Raw genomic sequence first — 26,159 nt, forward strand, 5'->3', positions numbered from 1 at the left:
TGTTTTTTGCTTGTTCCACTGTTTAAATTCCTTATAGATTCTAGATATTAGAACTGTGTTAGATGTATAGTTGGCAAATGTTTTCTCCCATTCTGTGGGTTGTCTGTTTACTCTGTTGATAGTTTCTTCTGCTGTGCAGAAGCTCTTTAATTAAGTCACACTTTCAATTTTTGTTTTTGTTGCAATTGCTTTTGAGGAATTAGTAGTGAGTTCTTCCCCAAGGTCACTGTCCAGATTGGTGTTTTCTAGGTTTTCTTCTAGGATTCTTATAGTTTGGGGTTTTACTTCTAAATCTTTAATCAATCTTGGGTTAATTTTTGTTTATGGTGAAAGGTAGGGGTCCAGTTTTATTCTTCTGCATATGGCTAGTCATATAAACAAAAATAAAATCCATCATATACAAAAATTAAGAACAAAAATTGGCAAGTGAAGCCTAATTAAACTAAAGAGCTTCTGCACAGCAAAAGCCCCTATCCCAGCACTGTTGATTGAATAGGGAATCCCTTTCCCATTGCATATTTTTGTTTAATTTGTCATAGATTGTATAGCTGTAAGTGTGCAGCTTTATTTCTGGATTCTCTATTCTGTTCTATCAGTCTATGTGTCTGTTTCTGTAGCAGAACCATGCTTTTGACTACTGTAGCCTTATAGTATAGTTTGAAGTAGCATAATGTGATACCTCTGGCTTTGTTCATTTTGCTTAGGATTGCTTTGGCTATTTCGGCTGTTTTTTGATTCCATATGGATTTTAGAGTAGTTTTTTTCAAGTTCTGTGAAAAAGGACCTTGGTACCTTGATAGAAATAGTACTGAATATATAGATTGCTTTGGAAATTATGGACATTTTTATGGTACTGATTTTTCCAATCCATGAGCATGGAATGTTTTTCCATTTGTTTGTGTCATCTATGATTTCTTTCAGCAGTGTTTGTAGTTTTTCTTGCAGAGATCTTTCACCTCCTTGGTTAGATGTATTCCTAGATATTTTATTTTTTTGTTGCTATTGTAAATGGGATTGCCTTTTTGACTTTACTCTATCAGCTTGAACATTTTTTTTTGTGTTTAGAAATGCTACTGATTTTTGTGCATTGATTTTTGTATCCTAAACGTTTACTGAAGTTGTTTATCAGTTTCAGGAGCCTTTTGTATGAGTCTTTAGGATTTTTCTGTGTATAAAATCATATCATCAGCAAAGAGAGATCATTTCACTTCTTTTTCTATTTGAATGCCTGCTATCTCTTTCTCTTGCATGATTGCTCTAGCTAAGATTTCTGGATTCATTCTTCAAAATTTCTGGTAGCTTAATTTTTGGTCATAAATATGCACCCTTCCTATTAAGGCTCTTCTTTTTTATCTGATTCCTTTAGGCATTCAACACCCGTTAGTATTTCTTAGCTGTTTCTTTATTTTTCTCAACTTCTAAGCTATGAGTCAGTTTAAGGAAAAAAAGAGGTTATTTTCTTTGAAACTTACCTTATCTGCTTTTGTTTCTACAGTAGAAAGTCAGACCCTGCCTTGAGCTAACACTAGTCAAGTGTTCATTTTCCATGGACCTCTGCTTTGGAGTTTCTTCTGATACATATGCTGGAATCAATCACTGTAACTTCTGCTAAGCAAGTTGCTTTTTGCCCATAATAATTTTGTGAATTATTCAGCATTCATACTATACTATATAAATATAAATATTTATGCATATAAATATATGAATATATTATATAATATGTAAATATAGTGTAACATAGTATAATATAGTATGTTCCTACTATATTTTCATATGATTGCCAAAGTATTCTTTAGCTGGATCAGCCGGAAGTGGGTGCTTCATATTTTTGAGTCAGACACCAGAGACCTGAACGGTTGAAACACCTGGTCAGTTTTGATTGCTGTCTTCCAGTTTTCAGTGCAGATCACTGGCAAACAAACCTTCCATTTTAAATCTCTCTTGAGGTGCTAGATACTTGTTTTAAATGTGATCATAGGTGGTTTAAATGGATGCATAGTGAGCCAGAAAGTTGATTTGGATCCTGAAGTTCCTTTTATCATATGGAGAATTGCCAAGACCAATATGCCTACACTGCCAAGAAATTCGTCTCACTAACCTGAATATTACAAAGTACTTGCTACAGCTTTTCTTCACACTCCTCTATCCTGTTCCTGCCAGCCACCACTTTTTGAGATGGCACTGCTGCATTTGCCTGCCTTACTCTCCATAAAATAAAATCAGAAATATGGAGATGTTTATCAAGTCACAAAAGCAAGTTCTTTCTTTTGTGATTCTATCAGTTCCACTCAATTAAGAATGCCCATCCCCACCCCTGCCAACCCAGAAGCTCTGCATCCTTGTAACTAGCTGTGTTATAAGTTAAGATTTTAGATTAGAAGTTAAGATGTACTTGATAACCTCAGTGATGTGGTTGTCTCTATTCCTGCTTCTACCACTCCTTAAGCATTCCTCTTTAATCATACTTGTTATGTTTTTACTGATTGTATATTTACAAGCTTCTCTGCTCCTCCAGAGAAAGAAGTCCTATAAGAGAGGGACTATGTCTTGTCTTTGAATTAGCAATGCATCAGTTCCTGGCAGATAATTTATTGTCACAATTTTTGTTAAATAAATAAATGGTCATGATTCAGAATTGCTGTTGAAATACAAGTTCTGTTCTGCAGAAAGCATTGACGTGGTCTTTTTGGCAACATTAGACTTGGAAAACATATCTCTTGTTTAACTAAGGAGGCATGAATATTGTGTGCTGACCACATCCTGGGGATAAATTCTATAGTTCCATTGCTTTAATTATTCTTCTGGGTCAATATCCAGCATGGAGTAAAACCCCACAGGAGTGACCAAGCCCTTAAAAATACCTCATCAACTAAACCTCATGCATGGAAGATCTATTTTAATTGCAGGGCAGTCTTTTGGGCTTTAGACAGTGTCTTCTCTGACTAATAAGATATTTTTCCTTGGACTTGACTTTTTATATTTACATTTTCCTCAGCCTTCGTAGTCTTTACTTGTTTATATTTTATCATGGCTTATTTTATTTATTCATGTTGCAAGCTGCTTTGAATCCTTTATGAAATCAGGTGGGATATGACTAAATAGACATTGCTGTGTCATGGAGAGATAACTGGGATTTAAATGGGAGATTTGGGGGATTTAAATTGGAAACTTTTCGGCGAGAAAGATGGAAATTGACTTTCTCTCTTCCACTGATCCATCCTGTGGTGATGGGCAGGTCGCTTCATTCACTTTTGCTGTTTACTTCTGTTAGTTGATGTAGATAGTTGAGAATCATTCTTTCAAAAATGGTGCCTGAAAGGTTGGTTTTTTGTTTGTTTGTTTTTCAAGAATATAACTTAGTCATGGCACTAAAAAGAACCCACAGTCTTATCTTCTCAGCAGTTCTTTTCAGCCCTCCTCAAATTGCTACGGTTTTGTTCTTCAAGTCCTTAGGATCTGGCTGCCTCATAGGGACATTCTTGCTACTTCTTGGCAAATCAATTAATGAAGGAACAGGCTTCATGGCTTGACATCAGTGGGAAATACAAAAGCAGCATCAAAGACAGGCTTTCTCTTAAGGGACTTCAGGTTAGCATGGAACAGAGCATAGCACATGGCATATGTGGGCAATGAAATGGCCCTGCACTTGGAATAGAACACCTGGGTTCCTGGCCAGGCTATGGAATCTTGAGCATTTTATCTAATTTTTCTAGACTTAATTCCCTCAGAAGAGAATTGATAGTGGGGCTGTAGTAAGAATTAAACAAGTTAATGAACAGCAAAGAAGTTTTCAGTTTGCAAAACAATATGTCAAAGAGTACATGCTATAATAAAGAAGTATTATTTGTAATTGATACAAAATGACATGTTGAAAAGAACTCCAGAGGCATGCATACCTGAATTCATTTACCAGCTATCTGTCTGGGATCAAGGCACTTGACATCTATGAGTTTCAGTTTCCTAATCTGTACAATGGGTATATTAATATCAGCATCATAGAGCTCCTGGGGGCATTGGTGGCACAGTGTAGAAAATGTAAAGAGTGGCTGGCACATAGTATGCACTGAACAAGTAGACGCTTTTATTTCACTATTACTATAGTGTAATAATGAAAAGAATATGTAATTTGGTGCTAAATTGTTTGTCTATGACCTGTGAGTAGTGTAGGAGTTCAAAGAAGAGGCATGCCAGCTGTTTTGGAAGTCTTGTTAAAAAGATCTGTAGAAGAGGTGTAATTTGAGATAGGCCTGGAAAGATGAGTAAGCTTTGCCTCAGTGGAACAAACAGTAGAGTTCACCCAAATTAGTCCTCTGGCCATAGAAAGCATAGTTGAGTCAGAATCACACTTACATTCGTCTTGGACCTTATATAGCACCTAGCCCGGAAGTTATGTATGTATTTGTTTGCCTCCTTGTGAGATTCTAGAAAGAAGGGAACATATCATTTTTATCTTTATATTCCTATTTTATTTCTTGAGACTTTATCTTTTTAGAGCTGTGTGAAGTTCACAGCAAAATGGAGAGGAAAGTACCAGTATCTCCCATATATTTTCCTTAAAGTAGTATCTCTCAACTCTGTGACTATCAGGTGGAGACCTCTTAAGAATATCTATGCTGGGCCTCACACTAAACCTGTGAAGTTGAAATAGCAGAGTGTGAGGCCACGTGTTGGTAATCATTCAGATAATCCAGAGGTTCACACCATTGCTTAGGTTGAAAACCATTGCCTTATAGCACCAACCACACATGAACAGATTTGTTCAATTGTTGAGACGGCTGGATGAAATGGAGTACTTCAGAAAACTCACTGGACTAAAATTAGGAGTTGCAGGTTCTAGTTTCAGCTCTGTCCTGACTGCTGGGTAAGCTGGTCAAGTTCTTCAGCCTCTCTGGGCTCTGTGTCCTATGTCTCTTCAAGCCTTGATGGTCTGTGAAGTAGCTAAGCAGATGTCATCCTACCCTCTTAAGATTGGAAAGCCAGGTCTAGTGATGGAATGGTGTGGGCGCTTTTCTTGCTTTCCTCATAATACGCTTCTCTCCTCCCCATGCCAGCCCCATCTAGATGCACATCAAAGGAGTTTACAGAGGAAATCTGAAGACTGTTTTCTTCTTTTCCCAAGAAATGCTATGATATTGTCAATCTGTATTTATTTCTAATGAAGGAAATGTGCCCCCTTTATTGGAAACACCTTGTGGAAGGAGGCAAGGGCCTGTCTCTGCTGTCTGGTAACTGAGAGCAGAGATGATGGCTTAGCCTCACTTGTCCCCACAGCCAAGACAGACACAAGAGCCAAATGCTTTCCATACATAAACCTTTGTGAAGTTTCCTGTGGGTGCAGCACAGATTGGGCCTTAGTTTCTGCTTCTGGCCAAAGTAACTCAAACCACATGCCTGGAGAGAAATCAAGGTGAATGTGCTTGCACTAGTGGCAAAAAATATAAGCAAGTGATACCTACTCATCTTGGTCACAAACGCCTCTCTTATGGACCAGGCAGTGGCCAGACCTGTAAAGTAACAGCAAATGCCAGTCCTGAAAATCACTGTGGATTTGAAGTAGGCTATCTGATATTCCTTATAAGCCAGCCATCATTTTTCACTCAATAAACAACAGAGGGGACTGGAAATTAGAATGAAGGTAGTGTACTTGTGAGGAATTTTTGGCACCACAGCTTCTCAGTTTGAGCCTAGGGCCAGCAGGTGGGCAGACAGAGCTCTTGGGCTTGGTCCTCAAACTCTTTCTTGATCTCTCCAACCCAGGCTAGGTTGATCCATGTTTGTCAGAGTTTTGAGGAGGGGCCCTTGGTCTGCAAGTGTGTGGTGGCAATAGCCATTCTCAGAATAATGCATCTTGCAAGAAGAAAATCAGCATCCTTAGAATCCTGCAGAAAAGAGCCTCTACAATGCTGCCCTTCTGGTGATTTGTAAACAGTACTTCCTATTAGACCTCAGCTGAGCTTCAACTCAATATGATAACTATGGAAGGAGTTCAGGACTTGGGACCAGATTGAAGTAATATTCTTTCTACCCCAGTTAATTGCTTCTACATCTCACCCCAGTCATTTAACATTAGCAGAACCTCGGCTTCCTCATCTGCAAAATGGGAAGGATGGTAACCACCACAGAGGACTTATAAGACTTAGTTCATATATTGTAATAGTTAAATGAATGGATTCTTAAGCCAGGCTGTCTTGAGTTCAAACCTCCTTCCATCATAGTTCAGCTCTGTGGCCCTGGGAAAGTTAATTCTTCTCTTCCCACTTCAGTTTTCTTATCTGTAAAATGATGATAATAATAGGATTTACCTCATGGGATTGTCATAAGGATTAAATGAAATAATACTTGTAAAGCTCTTGGAATAGTGGCTGGTACAGAGTAGGCACTCAGTAAACAGAAGAGTTAACTTTCACTGTGCATGTAGTCCTTAGCATGGTGGCTGGCATACCACACACGTTCAGTGACTGCTGGTTATTAGGACTACTGGGACTTCCACTTAGCCAAGGGAAGAAATGTGTGTCCTCACTTGTTTCATTTGCTTCCTCTTGATGTCTGGTATGAATCAGATGAGAGTCCCCTGAGGTGTCATCCTGCCCCTGGAGGAGGAAAAGGAGAAGCTGTGAAGCCAAGTGAACAGATCAGTGACATCAGGCGAGCATCCCAGGTTCCATGGGAGAGCTCCGGCCCTGGATCAACTGACCTTTCCACAGGAAGAGAAGAAACCGCAGCAGCCCTCACTTTCTCTGGGTTTTCCCTGAGTCATGATAAGTCATGCTCCCTAGGTCCTGCCCTGTGAAGGAAGATGTTTTTTCAGAAGACAGGAGTATGTGGCTAGGATCCCAGGCTCTGGACTCAGACAAGATGTTTTGATGAGATTGCCTGGGCCATGGTGAGGGAGGTTTTAGCTTTGAAGGGGCCTCCAAGTCTCTGTGGTAAACACTGAAGAGGATGAGTACCTATCTCACAGTGAATGTCCCATTCAGGGGTCAGAATGAGAGGTTACTAAGCAGTCTCTGGTTGGCTCTTTAGGATAATTGCTATTAATTTCTCCAAAATTAGTCTATGCCTTATTCCTGGAATGCACAAATTACCTGTTCATCAAGGTAATATTCAGAGAAAGTTTGCAGAGAAGGTAATTTCTCTGGAAATTACCTTGATGCACATTCATTTATTCTATAAATATTGGAGGGCCCACCATATGCCAGGCACAGTGCTAGAGAATACCTTCAAAGAGGATTTCACAAAATTCTAAATAATAATACTATATAATATTTTTAGTATTATATAAGTGGGTTCAAAGTCCAATGTAGGCATAGTGTATAGGTATATCATGCAAGGCTTTACAGATTAGGGTTAAGCTGTTGGTTCCCAGAAACAGACTCACCTGAGTTAACATTCTGCCTCTGCTGCTTACTCTGTATCTTGGAGAAGTTTCCTTAAACATTCTGAGCTTTGGTTTCTCCATGTGTAAAATAAAGATAATGGTACCTTTTTAAAGGGTTCTGTATGTGGATTGAGTGAGATAATATATATAGAATGGTATGCCAGGAAGACAATTAATGGTGGCTATTAGTGAAAATGTGTACATGCCTAAAAATTCCTTATGGACAGTTACCCAATATTATGGCATGTTTGGAATTTACTATTCAGGTTTTCATTCCATGGATGGTTGTGTTTGAGCCCAAAATCCTTTATTCAGGGCTGCTGAAGATTGTCAGGGTTGCTTGAAATCTGTTGAAAATCCGAGTATTAGGGGCTGAGTTCAAGAGGGGGATGCTTGCACAGGTAGGGCCAAATAGAGTTAATGAGTACAGAGCTTTCCCTGAGGAACTTACACACTTTCTCTTCTGCTCATAGTTCCTAGCCTTACAGAAAGTCTTGTGAGGCCATTTGGAATGCTGGCTGCATTCCAAAGTTAGGGGGAAGAGGAGAGAGAAACAGAGCTCTAAATTATCTTGAGCTCACAAACTATGCAATTCTTTCTGTGAAAACCTCTATAATCCCTGTAGATGAAGACATCCTGTATAATAAATGACCCTTCCCCAGTTGTTCAACATGTGTCTATTATAAGTATCAATTTGTTCTGGGCATGGAAGTCACATGTGCTTGCAATCCTCTATCGTTTCCATGTAGCGTGAACAAAGTGGCTGTAGCATCCCAAAGAGAAAAGCAAATTTGAGCTATTCAGTACTGAGTTCTATAGAAGTAGCCTTGGTTTCTTCTGCCCTTTTTATCTTCCACCAGTTTCATAGGTCTTTGTTTTCATTTCTATTTTTTGAGATCTCTTTCTCTCTTCTCATGATCCAGACTGTGCCACAAGACATCTTTGGGAGTCCTGGCACTGTCTAGCCCAGGAGAGGCTTGAAAATGGCTTGGATGAAGCCAAGACCAAGTGGGATATACCCCTTAGTCAACTCCTTTTTCCCCCTAGGGTTATTTAAATTTTAGTTCTCTTATGGGATTAAGTTTATGACTTCATGTGCAATTGTGCTGTGATTCAGAGACTGTTTTTTCTAAGGTGAGTCCCCTACTAGAACACACACTCTTTGTGGTCAGGGGCTGTGTCTTTTCATATTTTTATTGTCATGATTTCTTTTAACAGTATCATCAAAAGAAGTTCCAAAAAGCAACTTCCTTACATAAGGGCAATGAATATTTGAGACCTGCTTGGCTGGAGTGCTAGCTACCAAGAGGATGTAGTTGGAGTATAGAAATTTCTGGATAGTCCTGAATTTCCATTATTCAAAGTTTTCCAAAAATAAGATAGGCTCTGGTCTGGCCTTGACCCACCTATCCACTCATCTCACATCACATGTCCCTATCCCTTTATCATCAAGACTCACTGGCTCTCTTTAAGAGCTGCAGACATTCTACTTTGCATCTGATGGTCCCTCTGTCTTGAGTGGTTCTATCCTCACCAACCCCCCAGCTCACTTTTACCAAATTAACTCCTTTTATGCACCTTTAAGAGGTTACTTCAGTTACCGCTTTCTTAGGGAGTCTCCTCTAATCTCCTTCACGAGATAAAACTCCTTTATTTCTAATATTCTTATAGCATCCTTACCTCCCCTTCAGTAAACTTAATACTTACCACATTTGCTTGTGTAATTGACAGGTATCACTATCAGCCTCTCTCTCTAGATGATAAGCTCCATGAAGGCAGGGCTTATGTCTATTTTTATTCATCACTGCATCCTTAGTGCCTACCATATAATAAGTACTCAGTAAATATTTTGAATGAATAATTTGAAATTAATGTTGACATTCACAATGATTTACTAAGCATCTACTATGGGGAAAATGTGTGAAGCTTATTGAGAACAAGAAGAAAGGAAAAATACTATGAGTCAGAAAGGTGCCAATAGCATAAATGAGGTGGTGGGGTGAGGATTGCAGAGTAGACTAAGGAGCAGGCCAAGAGAATATGGAAATTGGTTGATGTCATAAACCAGTGCACCCAGGATAGAACTGGCTTCACTAATGAGGGTGAGGAAATGCAGGTTGGGCTGATGAGATGAACTGATCTGTTACAATGTCAAATTTGTGGCATAGTTTAGTAAAGAGTTCATTAATTATCTATTGATGTTTAACAAATTACTCCCAAACATAGTGTCTTAAAATAGTTATTATAATTTCAGTGGGTATGGCTTTATTGGGTTCTTTGCTCTGTGTCTCTCACAAGATGGGGTGTAATTTACTGAATACTTATGTCCCAGCAAAATTTATATGTTGAAATTCTAAGCCCCAAGGTAATGGTATTAGGAGGTGAAGACTTTGGGAGGTGATTAGGTCACAAGTGCAAAGCCTTCATGAATGGCATTTGTGCCCTTAAAAGAGATAACCTGGAGAGCTATCAGTGCCTTTCACCATGTGAGGATATACCAAGAAGGCTCTGTCTATGAACTAGAAAGCAGGCCCTTATCAGACACTGAATCTGCCATCACCTTGCTCTTTTACTTTTCAGCCTCTAGAACTGGGAAATAAATTTCTGTTGTTTGCAGACTACCCAATTTATAGTATTTGTTATAGTAGTCTGAATGGACTGAGCTGCTGAGCTTATAGTCTCATCTGAAGACTTGACTGGAGAATTATCCATTTCTAAGCTCACATGGTTGTTGTCAGGATTCAGTTCTTACGAGCTTTGGATGAAGGGCTTTGGTTGCCTCCTGGCTGATGGCCAGATGCTTCTTTCAGTTCCTTGTTGTGTGAGCCTCTTCATAGGGTAGTTCACAACATGGTAGCTGGCTTCAACAGAATGAGCAAGTGATAGGTCAAAGGAGAGTGCAAGTGAGGCAGTGAGAGCAAGACAGAAGTCACAGCTTTTTTTTTAACCCAATCCTGGAAGTTACATCCTATCATTTTTTTGCCGTATTCTGTTAGTTAGAAGCAAGTCACTAGATTCAAACCACACTCAAGGTGAGGGGATTATATAGGAGACAGAGATTACTGGGGGTTATTTCAGATGCCACACACCATAGTCTGTATTTCCTATTGCCAGTTAGAATTGGAAAGAAGAGCAAGATTTTTATATTTCAAGGGTTTTGAATTGTGCTATTTTAAGTAGAGGGAATAAGGGACAAGGTAAACTGGGAAAGTATGGCTCATACTCATATATTGCAGAAAGAAAACAGCTGTGATAAAACATTGTCTTCTGCTTGAATCTTGGCTTAGGAAGTCTCTTCCAGACAGGAAGAGTAAATCATGATAAAGATGGAAATTTAGAGAAGAAAGTCAGGCTTTTTATATCTAACTCATGTTCTAAGACCAGGGATAAGATGTTAGAACAACATTAAAAGATTCCTTGTTCTCAAGACTCACAAGCTTCCTCCCATACTCCAACACTCAACAACTCCATGGCCCTTTTCCAGCCTCATCCGGAAGTTGAGAACTGTGTCACATTAATGATCATTTGGGTATTTGTTGTTTCCCAAAGACAGCAAGGCATACCTCATTTTATTATGCCTTGCTTTATTGTACTTCACAGATACTGCTTTTCCCCCCTATAAATTAAAAGTTTGTGGTAATCCTGTGTTGGGCAAGTCTGTTGGAGGGTTTTTTCCAACAGCATGGGCTCATTTTGCGCTCTGTATCACATTTTTATAATTCGTGCATTATTTCAATCTTTTTTATTATTATTATGTCTGTTATGGTGAATGTTATTGCTCATTGACAATGCACTTAGTCACCCAAGAGCCTCTTATAGGGATGAACAAAAAAATGAATGTTGTTTTCATGCATGCTAACACAACATCCATTCCTCAGCCCATGGATCAAGGAGCAATTTTGACTTCAAATCTTCTTATTTAAGAGATACATTTCAAAGTTATAGCTGCCATAGATAGTGATTCTTCTAATGGATCTGAGCAAAGTAAATTTAAAACCTTCTGGAAAGGATTCAACTTTGTCAATGACATTAAGAACCTTTATCATTCATGGGAGGAGGTCAAAATACCAATATTAACAGGAGTTTGGAAGATGTGGATTCCAACATTCATGATGAGTTTAAGTGGTTCAATATTTCAGTGGAGTAAGTAATTGCTGATGTAGTAGAAAGAGCAAAAGAACAAGTGGAGCCTGAAGATGCAACTGAATTGCTGAAATCTCATAAAACGTAAATGGGGAGGAGTTGCTCCTTATGAATGAGCAAAGAAAATGGTTTCTTGAGATAGAATCTGTTCCTGGTTAAGAGGCTGTGAACGTTGTTGATATGGCCACAAAAGATTTAGAATATTCCATAAACTTAGTTGATAAAGCAATTGCAGAGTTTGAGAGGATTGCCTCCAATTTAGAAAGAAGTTCTACTGTGGATAAAATGCTATTCAACAGCATTTTATGTTACAGATAAATCTTTGTGAAAGGAAGAGTCAGTCAATGTGGCAAACTTTATTGCTGTTTTAAGAAACTGCCACAGCCACCCCACCGTTCAGCGACCACCACCCTGATCCATCAGCAGCCATCAACATCAAGGTAAGACCCTGTATCAGCAGAAAAGATGACAACTCTCTGAAGGGTCAGATAATTGTTAGCATTTTTAAGCAATAAAGTGTTTTAAAATTAAAGTATATACATTTTTTTAGACTCAATGCTATTACACATTTAATAGACTACAATATAGTTTAAACATAACTTTTATATGCACTTAGAAACCAAAAAGTTCATGTGACTTACTTTATTGAGATATTTACTTTATTGTTGTGGTTTGAAACTGAACCTATAATATTTCTGAGGTATGTCTGTATTCCTATTATCATCAAGGACTTTCTTAGTCTATTTGATCTGCTTTAACAAAATACCGTAAGTTGGGTAGCTTACGAACAACAGAAATTTATTTCTCAGTTTGGAAGCTTGGAAGTTCAGATTAAGGCATTGGCAGATTTGGTGTCTGGTGATGGCCCACTCTAGTTCACAGAGGCTTCTCACTCTTTTCTCACATGGTGGAAGGGACTAGCCAGCTCTTAGGGGTCTCTTTTATGAGGAGGACCACTAAGCCCATTCATGAGGGCTTTGCGCACCATGCTGCCTACACCATGACCACCCAAAGGTCCCCCCTAACCTCCTTAACATAATCTCCTTGGGGGTTAGGATTTCAACAAAAAAATTTTGGGGGTACACAAACTCTACTAAACATATGTGATGAGGAACACAAGAATGTGGCTGAGACTAAATAGAATGACCTTAAAAAGACATCAGAAAACTTTTGGAAGAAAGCGCTACCGATTTGGTGGTGATTTTTTTCTACCTTGACTTTTTTCTTGCTGAGGAAAGGAATTGTGTGTATAAATCTTTCTCCCCTAGCAGTGTTGTGGCTTCCCAGGGTTATCGGCGTTTAATCTGATTCAGATGAAATTGTATGCACTGCAGCTGTAAACGAACATCAAAGAAGGAATTCACAATGGTTATAGGAAAATTGTACTTCCTCCATTTGTCTGCCAATTAATACATTGGTCCCATCCAAAGGACATGGATTCAGCTCTGGAAGATGAGCCTGGGGATGAGAGACTGTACGCTGGCTTCTGTCATGAGTGGGTAGCCTGCAGGTTTTGAGAAGTGAACTAAGACCAAATTTATGGTTCATGTCACAAAATGTGGAGGCTCAGCTAGATCAAACAGAAATCAACAGTCTGGAAGACCATGCCTCCTTGAAGGAATTTCTTTTTTTTTTTTTTTTAACAAGGAATTGAAACAATTCATATCCTGAATTCTGGTCCTTACCGTGGAGCTGGCCTGTATCTCTCTCTCAGTGTGGAACATACCAAACACCTGGTTTTTTTAGAAGCCCTGGGTTTGTCTAGACCCTTTGCCCTTCATTCTTCTTACTACAGTCCCTGAGGCTCTTAAGGCTAAGTGTGTGTTATGTGGGAAGTGACTAGGAGCTCTGGGATCTCATTTTAGCTCTACACATATTTACACTTTAATCCTGGGCAAATGATTTATCCACTCTGATCTAAGTGATTCCTCATTCTATAAAATGGGGGAAATGTCTATTCTGCTCACCTCATAGAATTACTGTAAAGATTAAATATCAAAATTATAGGTAAAAACTATAAATTATAGTATGTAAGCAATATTCCTCCTCATCCCCACAGTCATCTTCACTCCTCTGGTTTCTTATTCATTCACTTATTTGTTCAACCATTTATTTACATTATCTCACTTGCTCTGCTAATCCTCTAACTGGCATTTTAAAAAGCATTTTACTACTTTCTTCTCTCACATTCATACTTGGTTTTTGTTTTTTACTCTTCCCTGTATATTTTCTTTATCAATTAACCCTTTGTCCTCTTTATCCCTCAGCCTCTCCCATTGTCTGTTCCGATGTCTTAGTTAATTCCTGCCCTCAATTCCCTTACTCTGTCCTGTGTCCATCTCACTCCCTCTCAATGCCATATCCCATTCCAAGTTGGCCAGAGGCTGATTCTTTTTTTTTTTTTTTTTGAGACGGAGTTTCGCTCTTGTTACCCAGGCTGGAGTGCAATGGCGCGATCTCAGCTCACCACAACCTCCGCCTCCTGGGTTCAGGCAATTCTCCTCAGAGGCTGATTCTTGTACTAGGAAGCAGCATCGCTGAAGATCCCTGTCCCAATGTCATATGATGAGTTGCACTTTAGTTTCCTTATCTGAGCAATGAGTATACTCACTAACAGATTAGGATGCTATGACTTTATACCCCTTTTTGCTGATGAAAAGACCTACCTTAACTATATTTGCTTAAAACATCAGTTTAGTAAGTAATAATAGAAAACAATTATGGAACATTTATAATATGTAAACACAATTTAATTCACTTAATTATATAAGTCCTGTACAGTAGATATTATTTGGAGCTGAAGTACAATAAATAAACTTCCCAAGATTATGCAGCTAGAATAAAAATCCAGGTGTGTCACATTCTGAAGTCTGCCCTGTGCACTACATTCTGTCTATATCCTTACCTCTAAAATTGTTATTTTTGTGATGGGCAAGAAATCATATGACTGATGTGGGAACACAGATGAATCAGTGACCCTGAGACAACTTGGGTGGCAAGGGTTCCAGGTCAAGAGGACTGATCTGTTTTTAGGAAAGTAAGTGGACAACACACGATAAGCCCAAACTGGGATTTGTTTGTCTTTCCCTGGGACTAAGGTTGTTGGATTTATAAAAATACAAGTTATTCAGTTAAATTTGAATTTGAAATAAAACAAATAATATTTAATGAGTATATTCCATGCAATATTGGGGATATAATATTTTTAAAAATTATTCAATACTTATTTGATACTCACCTTTTAACTAGTCAGTCTGTGTTTAATCTGGCAACTCTACTTAGTGCTCCAAAGCATTTTGCCTTTGCTGCTATTGCAGTGCTTTTGTTCTTTGTACTATTGCTAGTTTTTGGCATATATCCAAAGCTCTTAAAAATCACATAGTAAGACTTGGGCTTTCTAATTGTGACTAAAAAATATTGATGCAATCTAAGAAAATACTGATAACCTTGACTACGTAAAATAAAAACCTTTTAAGTGGCAAAAAACACCATAAAGCAAGTCAAAAGACAAATGACAAACTAGGAGAAAATACTGTAAGACATATCATAGATGATAAATCTACTTCATAAAGAACTTTTAAAAATTGAAACTACAAAATATTATAGTGAAAAGGGCAAAATACATAGATGATTCATAACAGAAATTTAAAAATGGCTTTTACACATGTAAGAAAATGTTCAATTTCACTCATAATACATAAAATGCAAATTAAAACTACACTGACACTTTTGCCTATCAGATTGGCAAACATTTAAAAGCTTGACAATTCACTGTTGGTGAGGCTGCAGGAAAACAGGCTCTCTTATACATTTTTGGTGGAATGTAAAATGGCATATGTGCCTATGGAGGAGAATTTCAAAACACATGCTAAAATTACATCGTGCATTCACCCTTCAACACAAGGATGCTAATTGTAGGAATTTACCCTGAATATATTCTCCCAACAATATTTAAAAAACCATATGCACAAAGTTATTTCATGCAGCACTGCTTGTAATTGCAAAGTATAAGAGCTACCTACATATCTAAGCATAGAGGCCTAGTTAAAAGCTCCATTCACACAATGGAGTAATATATGGCTATACAAAAGAATGAGGAGATCTCTGTTAATTGATAGAGAGTAATTTCCAGGAGACAATATTAAGTGAATAAAGCAAAGAGCATATGGTATGTTACTTTTTGTGTGCTAAAGCAGGAAAAATAGTTTTTAATTTGGAAAATGTGAATGTTCTACATATTCAGCAAATAAAATTAAATCAATAAGAAAAGGAAGGAGGAAAAACATAAAAGTAGAAAGAAAAGAATAAACCTAATCTTACTTCAGTAAATATGATAACCATAGTGAAAGAAAAAAAAGAAGGGATGGAAGGAGAAGGAAAGAGTAAATAAATATAACTTACAAAGACAATTTTGACCTTATACCCTCAATTTTGGCCAAGGTTGGGCATGACGGGTAAGGGGAGAAGGGTAGCAAACAAATCCCAAACTCTTAGCCCCCCCCCTTTTTTTAATTTATAGAAATATGGGCAAAGCAATTTTGAAACAACTTTAGATGAGTTATAGGATTAAGTAAGTAAATGATGTGGAAAGGAGTAAAGGTTCTAACTATGGAAGAAGGAATGTGCAAATACAGCATAAGAAGTCCCGCTACTGGGATTTGTACCTATTATATGAAAAAGATACTTGCACATGCATGTTTATAGTAGCACAATTAACAATTGCAAAAATGTGTGTGTGTGTGTGTGTGTGTATATATATATATATATATATATATATATATATATATATATATATGATGGAATACTATTCAGCCATAAAAAGAAAGAATGAATGGCATTCACAGCAGTCTGGATGAGACTGGAGACTATTAAGTGAAGTAACTCAGGAATGGAAAACCAAACATCATATATTCTCACTCATATGATGAAGCTAAGCTATGAGAATACAAAGGCATAAGAAAGATGCAGTTGACGTCAGGGAATCAGGGGGAAAGGGTGAGAAGGGGATGAGGGATAAAAGACTACAAATTGGGTGCAGTGTATACTGCTCAAGTGATGGGTGCACTGAAATCTCACATATCACCACTGAAGAACTTACTCATGTAACCAAATACCACCTGTTTCCCAATAACCTATGAAAATACAATTTTTTAAAAAATAAAAACATTATAAATGATTATTGATGGTAGTCATGCTGTTGTGCTATCAAATACTAAACAACAACTACAACAACAAAAACTACAAAAAACCATTTATGGCATGAGAGAAGGCAAGAAAGAACCCCATGGGCATGCACTGGAATTGTAGGTATCAGTGTGAACTGATGATTCCTAAATTATGTATATGCATGTGATGTACACATGTAAGCAGACATGTGTATGTATGTGTTTGTATGCATGTTTGATGTATATTTATATATGTATTTTATATATGTATATGTATAGGTGTACATATATCTATTTCCTAGGTCTGTTGTAAGGGTCAAGAATCAAAGACACTCAAGTAGTAATGATCACACCTAAAACCCAAATCTTGATCTCTAATGCCATTCTCCACTAAAAGGAATCAAGGGTCTTTGGAGATATGGCTGATTCCAGGGATGAGATAGGGTAGGTACAAGATGAGCCTAGAACAGCTTGTTATGCTGGAAAGTAAGGAAGCACTTTTAAAAAATGATGGAGTCATGTCACAATTACCAAAGTGCTAGCTGGAAAGGGTTTTCATTGGCCAAATCTGGGATAATTTGAGCACCAAAATGCTTAAATATAGTGATAAACTATAAACAATTGAAAAATAAAAAATCATGAGTCCATACTGATAATAAAAAGATTCACAGTTACAAAAATGTGGAACGAACCCAAATGCTTATCAATTCATTCATTTATTTGTGAATGAATGAGGGAGGATGGAGGACTGTTGCATACAGTAGAATGCTGATAGCCAACTTGTAAATCTCGAGAAGGTATGGGAGTTGAAAATTATCATTTGGCAACTATTACAGTAAAGATTGCATTGGGCAAGAATCAATAATTGCTAAATATGAAATTTCTGATGAAGAGAAGGATATCCACATTGCCTTAAATTATCTTCTGTGAAGAATAAAAAAATAGTAATGTCATCATGGAGAAATTGAACAATAACTTGACAGGGTAACCAATGTTCATTGAAGTAGATGGACACAGTGTTCCTCCATATGATGTCCTGAGAAGGACACATCATCATCTATGCAGCGTTCTGGCTGTGAATACATGATCTGAATCTAGCCACAAATATGCATCAGAAAACTCAGAATAAGAAACACTCTACTAGTAAAAAGGAGAGAGACTGTATTTTGAAAAAAAATAACAAAGGCTGTGGAAATATTTTAGATTAAATGGGATTACAGAGACAAATCAACTAAATGCAATACCTATCCCTAGACTGGATCCCAAACTCGAAGAGAAAATGCCATAAAGGACATTAATAAGTTATCTGAGAAAACTGAAATGCAAATGACAGATTAGATGAAATACATCAAATTTAAATTTATTGGTATTGCTGACTATACTGTGATTATATACGACTATATCTGTATGGACTATCCACTTAAGAAATATACACTGAAGTATTTAAAGCTCCATGATTTATGCCGCTTACCATAAAAAAGTTAAGAAAAAAAATTATGTAGTTAGAACAAGTGATAAAGCAAATGGGATAAAATGTTAGCAACAGGTGACTGCGTGAAAGGCATATGGGTATTTGTTGTACTGTTTCATGACTGCAACGTTTCTGTAAATTTGAAAGTATTTTGAATTACCAGAGTGTTCAAAGTTAACATTGCCAGTAAGGGAAAGATGAGCATCATGCCTCTAGAGGCGATACCCTGAGGATACATCACCCATCCAGTATCACAGCTGAGAGTATATAACCTGAATGTAATCTCAAGGAAACACAAAACACACTCCAAATGAGGAATGTTCTATTTTAAAAAGAAAGTTATTTTCTGTTTAGCATAGTAAGATTTGCATTTTACATGGAGAGCTTCAATGACTGCAGGGAGGAGTGGGAGAATTTTCACCTAGAGAAGATGAGCTTTGTAACTACTTTGACAGCACATGAGAGAAATGATGAAGAACACATTAGACAGGAACGCAGGTGTGAAAATTAGTCTTCAGATTTATGAGTTTCAAAGCTCAGCTTGAACACTGATTCAAATAGGTGGTCAAAGATGGGGAAAATAAGAATAAGCACAAGGTTATTAGTTTGGCTTAATGTAGGTAGTTGGTGAGGCTACTTAATTGAGATAAAGAATCTTTTAAAAGTAATTTCACTCTTTGAGGAAGACGCGGTCGTAGCTGTTGTGGATCGTTAGTCCACACGCTCCTGCCCCTGACTCACTGCTGTTCACAAGTCGGTCAGGAAGCCGCACACCAGCCATGGTTTTTAAGGAAAAACACCCGTGGAGCCGGAGGTGGCAATTCACCGACTTTGAAACACTCTAACAAGCTGCAGCGTAAAATCGCTGGAGAAGGTGTGTGCTGACTTGATCAGAGGAGCTAAGGAAAAGAATCTGAAAGTGAAGGACCAGTTCAAATGCCTACGAAGACTTTGAGAATCACTACAAGAAAAACACCTTGTGGTGAAGGTTCTAAAACATGGGATCCTTTCCAAATGAGAATCCACAAGCGACTCATTGACTTGCACAGTCCTTCTGAGATTGTTAAGCAGATTACTTCCATCAGTATTGAGCCAGGAGTTGAGGTGGAAGTCACCATTGCAGATGCTTAAGTCAGTTATTTTAATAAATTGATTACCAGTTTAAAAAAACCAGTAATTTCAACTTTTATTTTTGGTTTAGAAGGTAGATGTATGAGTTTGTTACCTGGGTATGTTGTGTGATGCTGAGGTTTGGGGTATGACTGAATCCTGTCACCCACATACTGAACATAGTTCCTGATAGTAAGTTGCTCCACAGTTGCCCCTTTCCCTACCCCAGCAGTCTAGTAGTCCCCAGTGTCTATTGTAGACCTCACTTATAAGTGAGAACATGCAATCTTTGGTTTTGTGATCCTGTGTTAATTCTCTTAGGATAATGCACTCTTTGCTTCATCTATGTTACTGCAAAGGACATTATTTTGTTCTTTTTTATGGCTGCATAGTATTCCATGGTGTATGTGAACTATATTTTCTTTATTCAGTCTACCGTTGAGGGGCATGTAGATTGATTCCATATCCTTGCTATTGTGAATAGTGCTGTAATAAACATACAACTGCATGTGTCTTTTTTTGTAGAATGATTTATTTTATTTTGTGTATAAACCCAATAATGGGGTTGCTAAGTTGAATGATAGTTCTGTTTTAAGTTATTTGAGGAACCTCTAAATTTCTTTGCACAGTGGCTGAACTAATTTACATTCCCACCAACAGTGTGTAAGTGTTCTTTATTCTCCACAGCCTTGCCAACATTTGTTGATTTCTGACTTTAATAATAGCCATTCTACTGGTGTAAGATGGTATCTCATTATAGTTTTGATTTACATTTCTCTTTCAATTACTGATGTTGAGAATTTTTTCATGTTTATTGGCCAATTGTCTATCTTCTTTTAAGAACTGTCTGTTCATGTCTTGCCTTTTAAATGGGGTTGTTTGATTTTTGTTTATTCAGTTATAATTTTAGCTGTTTTTTCTGCTAGCTTTGGGTTTAATTGGTTCTTGTTTTCTAGTTTTTTGAGATAGAGAATTTATGATTACTGATGTTGAGAATTTTTTCATGTTTATTGGTTACTTGTCTGTCTTCTTGTAAGAAGTGTCTGTTCATGTCTTTTGCCTGCTTTTTAATGGAGTTGTTTGATTTTTGCTTGTTCAATTATGATTTTAGCTTTTTTTTTTCTTTCTAGCTTTGGGTTTAGTTTGTTCTTGTTTTCTAGTTCCTTGAGATAGAGAATTTTGAAGAAAGAGTAGAGCTAAAGAAAGAAAAGTTTCATTCAGATTATCTGGGGTCAAAAATACTGACCAAAATAAATGTGTTCCTCACTCTATTTCAGCCATGATTTATAGGCATTGAATACTTACTAGATCCCAAGCATTGTAACAAACTACATACTGACATTATCTTTGTGATTCTCATCATGACACAATTTATAGATGAGAAAAACATTGTTCAGAGATGTTAGGAAATTTTACCAGTTTCATACAGCTAATAAATGGAGGAGGTATTATTTGAACCACAAATTATGCTTTTCCTACTATGTCATTCCATCTTCCAAAAGAAGAGTATAATTCCTGAATAAAAGCACTCCACAGATGTTTTTTTCTCTTGCTCCCGTTTCTTACTAAGGGATATAGTAAAGGGCTGGAGATGATATTGAATTCCATAGCCAAGATAACAAAATTAAAACTATGATCTAATCATGATTATAATTGGTTCTTTTGGGTTTAGAAACTCTGGTCCACCAACTGCTTACAGTTTCAAGGTGGAATTTCTAACTTTCCTCAGAAAGTGGTAATCATACAACAGAGAGATCCCTGAGGCCAAAAGGCTGGATTCCATTCCTGACTAGTTTACTAGCTGTAAAATGGTAACTCACAGGACTATTTTAGGATTAAATGAGATAGTGTACATAAAAGCACATACAGATGTAGGTGTAAGTACTATTTCACTGTGTCTCTCTGCTCCTCAGCTCTCCTCTGCCAAATAAATCCCTTGGCTCATTAAAAACAAAACAAACTTTAAATACTAGGTCTATGAAAAAAAGGCCCGTAAGATCCATTGACTCCCATTCCTTCCTCCATCACCATGTGCAGAGTATTCCTTTCTCATTGGGAGTAAATGAACTGTAAATGGATCAATAATTCTAAAGCAGCACAAAGAATAAATGTGGTAGAGGGTTGGTCACTTTCTCTAAGTCCTACAATGCCATATCTGGTAAGTTTAGTCTGCTTCAAGGACGCAGTCTTCATCCTGGTCCTTTCACTAACCACTGCATAACCTAAGTCATCCCTCTCCCCTCCTTGACCTCAGATTCATCAAAATGAGTGATAGGTGCTGAAATTCCTAAGTCATTGTTCATCATAGTCTTGTTTTTAGATCACCTATCACTGAATCAGCTGGGCTGCTTCTTAGAAGATGCAGATTGTCCAGGTCCCACTCACAGCTCCCAAATTAGAAGCCTTGGGCAAAGGACCTGGGAATCTGCATTTAACTCTCTTCCCCTAAGTTAATCTAATTCACACAAATTTGAGAATCACTAATTTAAATTCCCTTTCAGATAAATAATTCTATGGTGTAGGGGAGTGCTTTTTAAACTTAATGAATTCCTCAGAAATGTCATTAAAATGTAGTTTCTGATTCAGTTGGCTTGCAATGGGGTTTGATAATCTGCATTACTACTAAGCTCCTAGGTGCTGCTGCTACCTTATGTGCCACCACACAGTCACATAGTAGGCTGACTTACTTTTTGAGATTAAAATAATCTAGGCAATGGCTCAAGGGACCATACACATGGATAAGGGAGAAGAGCATATATATGAATAGTGACCCCAAATATTTCATTGGCTTAAGTGAAGACTTAGCTGATTGATTACCTTTGGGTGACTTAGACCATTATTATAGGGAAGACACATCTTTGGAGACAGCAGATTTCATTAAGTCCCCCAGTCTGTCACTTCCTAGCCCTATGATCTGCAAAGTGTGAGTTAAACTTTTAGAGCCTTAAGTTCTGAATCGGCAAAACATAGACAATAAAATATCCACCTCATAGAGTTGCTGTGAGCATTAAATGTAATCTCATATGTAAAATTTGCAGCTCAGTGCAACAATATCAGTCCCCCTAGCTTTTCTGGGGACTCTTCCAAAGCTACTACTTAATTCCCTGAGGAGGACTACTTATTGGGACCTATCCCTCTCCCACAGACATCACTGGAGGGCAACAGACACTCCACCATAAAAAACAAACAAACAAAAACACACACACACACCAAAAAAACCTCTTGATTTTTTTCAGGCTACAGAGTGATTTATCACGCAGTTGCTCTCCCAGACTTGGAAGGGTGGCAGCAACTCTGCCAGAGACAGACGGGAGAGCTAGAGTCCAGTCACTTGTCAACGATGTTCAGCAAACACATTTATAAGGCTTTTCACGCTTTTCTGGCATCCTCCTGGATTAGCCATACACCAAAGGCAACCACATGTCAGGAAGGAAAGCTCATGCACACTTGCTGGCTGGGGCCCCCCAGTGCAGCTTCATTTTTCTTTCCTGTCTGCTTTCATTACTCATTTCTGTGTGGTTGTGGTCAACATACCACCCAACTTTTCATGCCAAGTTCTTTCAGTTTTTTTTTTTTTTGACAGTCATTACTGTCCTTCCTTTCTGCCCAAATAGTTCACTAAATGAGAAATGAGTTGCAATAGTATCAACTTAATGTGAAGAATTTTAAACTCTTTTCACAGTCATTTGTAAAGGTTATCTACAAATATTAGGTTAGCAATTTCAGTGTGCTCAGCAGCATTCTAGGTGTTTGAGGGATAAATAATCAAATTATTTGTTAAGTCACTTGGTCAAGCTATCGGAAGCCAAAAATGAAAGTGGTTTTCTTTTTCCTTTAGGACAGTTGTCCTCAGCTCTGGCTGCATATTGGAATCACCTTGGGGAGCTTTAAAAGCATACTGATGCCTACATCCAAACCCCAGCCCATTCTAGATTGTGTAAACTTTAAAAAAAATTCTCTGATTTCTGTATTGGCAGATTTAAGTAAAATTTGTAAGAGAAGAAGGGCAGTGATAATGAGAAGATGAGGCCTTTCTGGTTTGGTGACACTTGACACATACAGTGTTCTGTGTCAACAGACACTTACTGCATGATGCTACTTATTAAAGAAGTTGATGTACACTGGCCAAAGGCTGGTTACCCAAAGCTCATCTCTAAGAGCCATACATCATTTTAGAAAACAGACCACAGCATTCTTCCTTCTTTGATGAAAGACATTCTGAGTTCTCTGAAATGCTGAACAGATCCTTGCCTGAAGACAAAATTATCTGTTGATTATCATAAATAGAGGGATAAGATAGAAGGGTGACTTATTTCTCAAGCTGGTAGGATAGTATACTGATTTGCAGCCTCCATCCCTGAGGTATTTTTCATGTGACAAGAAAAATACAAATATTTTTAAAACTATGTTAACTCTTGGGGAAATGAAATTACCATATTATCTATAACTTCTTTCATGTATATTGAACCTCACCAGGATGGAAATGGGCAAGACTGCTGATAAAATGGATTCTCAGCAATTTCTCTGAAACTTACAAAGGAGCCTAGACCTCAGGTGTCATGGTTTTGACTCAAGTCTGATGCCACAGCAAATGGGAAGGTGATGGTCAAAGAGTACTAGGTGATCCATGAGTGAGCATGGGACAGAACATTAATAGCATAGTGTTGCTCATGGGATTGGTGCAGTTAGGCTTCCACAATCATTTGTACTGCATAAAGACACTATGTACTCAAACCACTGACCATTCTTAAAACAGCTGTTTGAATTAATTCCAACATACAGTTTGCAACCATTCTTTTATTCTAGCATTTTTATAAGTGTGGGTACAACCATAAATGAAGAGTGTGCTCATTAACCTCACAAATGGACTGTAAGAATTATTATTATCACCCCAAAAGCCCAAGAGTTTTGAACTTAAAAAAAAAGACCCTAAAGGGTACTTCTTAACCAATCTTATGAAAATTATCCATTAATGGTATCCTTAAATGAAATTGAAACATAGTTTGTCTTTACGATTTCTCAGTCTCAGAAACTCTGGAGATGGGTCTTCAAGTACAGAGCTTGCAAATCTTTTGAAATGATGACCTTTAGGCAGGACCAGCTAGATAATTTATGAGACCCAGTGCAACATGAAGGCACAGGGCCCTTAGTTAAAAAAAAAAACTATTAAAATGTCCAGTATGGGCCGGGCATGGTGGCTCATGCCTGCCAGCACATTGGGAGGCCAGGGCGGGAGGATCATGAGGTCAGGAAATCAAAATCATCCTGGTTAACATAGTGAAACCCTGTCTCTACTAAAAATACAAAAGTTAGCTGGACGTGATGGCACGCGCCTGTAGTCCCAGCTACTCAGGAGGCTGAGGCAGGAGAATCACTTGAACCCGAGAGGTGGAGGTTGTGGTGAGCTGAGATTGTTCCACTGCACTCCAGCCTGGTGACAGAGCAATACTGCATCTCAAAAAGAAAAAACATTCCAATATATGACAACAGAGCATTAAACCAAGCTCATGGCCCCATGGGACTGCATAGATTGCACTCTAATGAAGCTAGACAGTCCTGTTCTCAGGGCAGCAAGCCCCCAGTAGTGCTATCTATTCCAGCTACCCGTCTTCTGAGTCATTGGAAGCAACTGACACTTTGTTGTATGCTGGCAAATATGTAGGCACATGGCCCCGCTGTCCATGGGACATCTTCAGGGATAGCAACAGAAGGAAAATATGATGAAGAGTGAAGCAGTATGTCTGTCAGAAGTAACAGTGGAAGGACAAGGTTTGGTACAGCTGTTAGGGAACTGAGAAAAAGAACAGTTGGCTATAAAAGACCCACCTAACCCACCTAAGAGCCAACAACATCCAAGGGAGAGAATGCCTTGGGTATTCTCATGCCTAGATGAGGTTATGTGGCAGTGTATCATGAGATACTTCTCATATCTCTGTCAATCTATCTGGATCTGCAAAAATCTATTAATTTTTTTTTTTTTTTTTGGTATTTCTAGCTTTCCACCCAACCCCCAAGCTAATGGTTGGCTCTGTACATATTATCTTGTGAGAGACTTGCCAGCACAAAAAGAAGAAAGTATCCTAATAGTCATCTTGGATATAGGTACACAGGCCTATGTCCCAGAGGTAAGAGTGAATTTCGGACACAAAACTTGTCTTGGCTAGAACCATGAAATCAGAATTTTCCCCAGTCTAGAAGAACAGTTTTCCTGGTCTTGGAAGGGAGAGTGAGAAGACCTATGTGTCTCTGAGCAAGAGGACATATAATGCACATCCCAGACAGAACCATCTGGGAGGTAGGCCTAGCCCAACATAGAGAATACCTGTATAGGCAACTAGGCAGGTAGAATAACAGGCAGCTTGGGCCCAGGTGGGGCACAAGAGCACAGAAGCAGCAGGCAGAATACTAGAAAGGGAGAGAGGATATCCTATTGGCAAATTAGGTAGCCTGGTAATGGAGGATTAAAGACCACATGATAGGCAATGTGCTTCTCCCACCCCTATTCTGACATGCAAAGCTTTGCATAGCATGGAGAAGAGGGAAGTGAGAAAACAGCTGAAGCTATATTTCCTAATAGACTGGCAGGAAATAGAAATAAAAATTAAATCACAATGAATAATTTTTTTTGTATACCTGTTTGTGCACTGGGATTCATTTTAAGTATTCTGCTATGATATTTTCTAAGCTCTTCTAATTCCTGTTGGTCTTAACTCTGCTCTCACTAAGCAACTTAAGAAAAAAAAAGACTTAATTAAAAAAAAACTTTTTAGTTTCACAGCAAAATTAGGAGGAGAAGGAGGAAGGAGAAGAAAAGACGAAGCAAAAGAAGGAGAGGGGTGAGGAGATGGAGGAGGAGGAGGAGGAGGAGGAGGAGGAGGAGGAGGAGGAGGAG

The 26,159-nt window shown here is 38.1% G+C and overlaps 1 protein-coding gene and 1 pseudogene across 2 annotated transcripts in view; both read left to right on the top strand.

The window, feature by feature from the left end:
* Positions 1–26,159, top strand: part of ATP8B4 (ATPase phospholipid transporting 8B4 (putative)) — a 302,163-nt gene that overhangs the window by 260,463 nt on the left and 15,541 nt on the right. Inside the window, exons 31-32 of one of the 2 annotated variants that reach the window (XR_012516263.1) lie at positions 11,836–11,961; positions 25,263–25,392. Coding sequence is in view for 1 of the 2 variants with exons in the window: in XM_074393624.1 (XP_074249725.1) it covers positions 11,836–11,839 (4 nt within the window). In the remaining variant the exon portion in view is untranslated. Of the gene's footprint in view, positions 1–11,835; positions 11,962–25,262; positions 25,393–26,159 lie in introns of those variants that run through there. The other variant, XM_074393624.1, reaches the window with a different exon arrangement.
* On the top strand, positions 15,969–25,255 carry LOC120363983 (small ribosomal subunit protein uS10-like; annotated as a pseudogene).

The sequence above is a fragment of the Saimiri boliviensis genome, chromosome 2, assembly GCF_048565385.1.
Source record: "Saimiri boliviensis isolate mSaiBol1 chromosome 2, mSaiBol1.pri, whole genome shotgun sequence".
NCBI classification, from domain to species: domain Eukaryota; kingdom Metazoa; phylum Chordata; class Mammalia; order Primates; family Cebidae; genus Saimiri; species Saimiri boliviensis.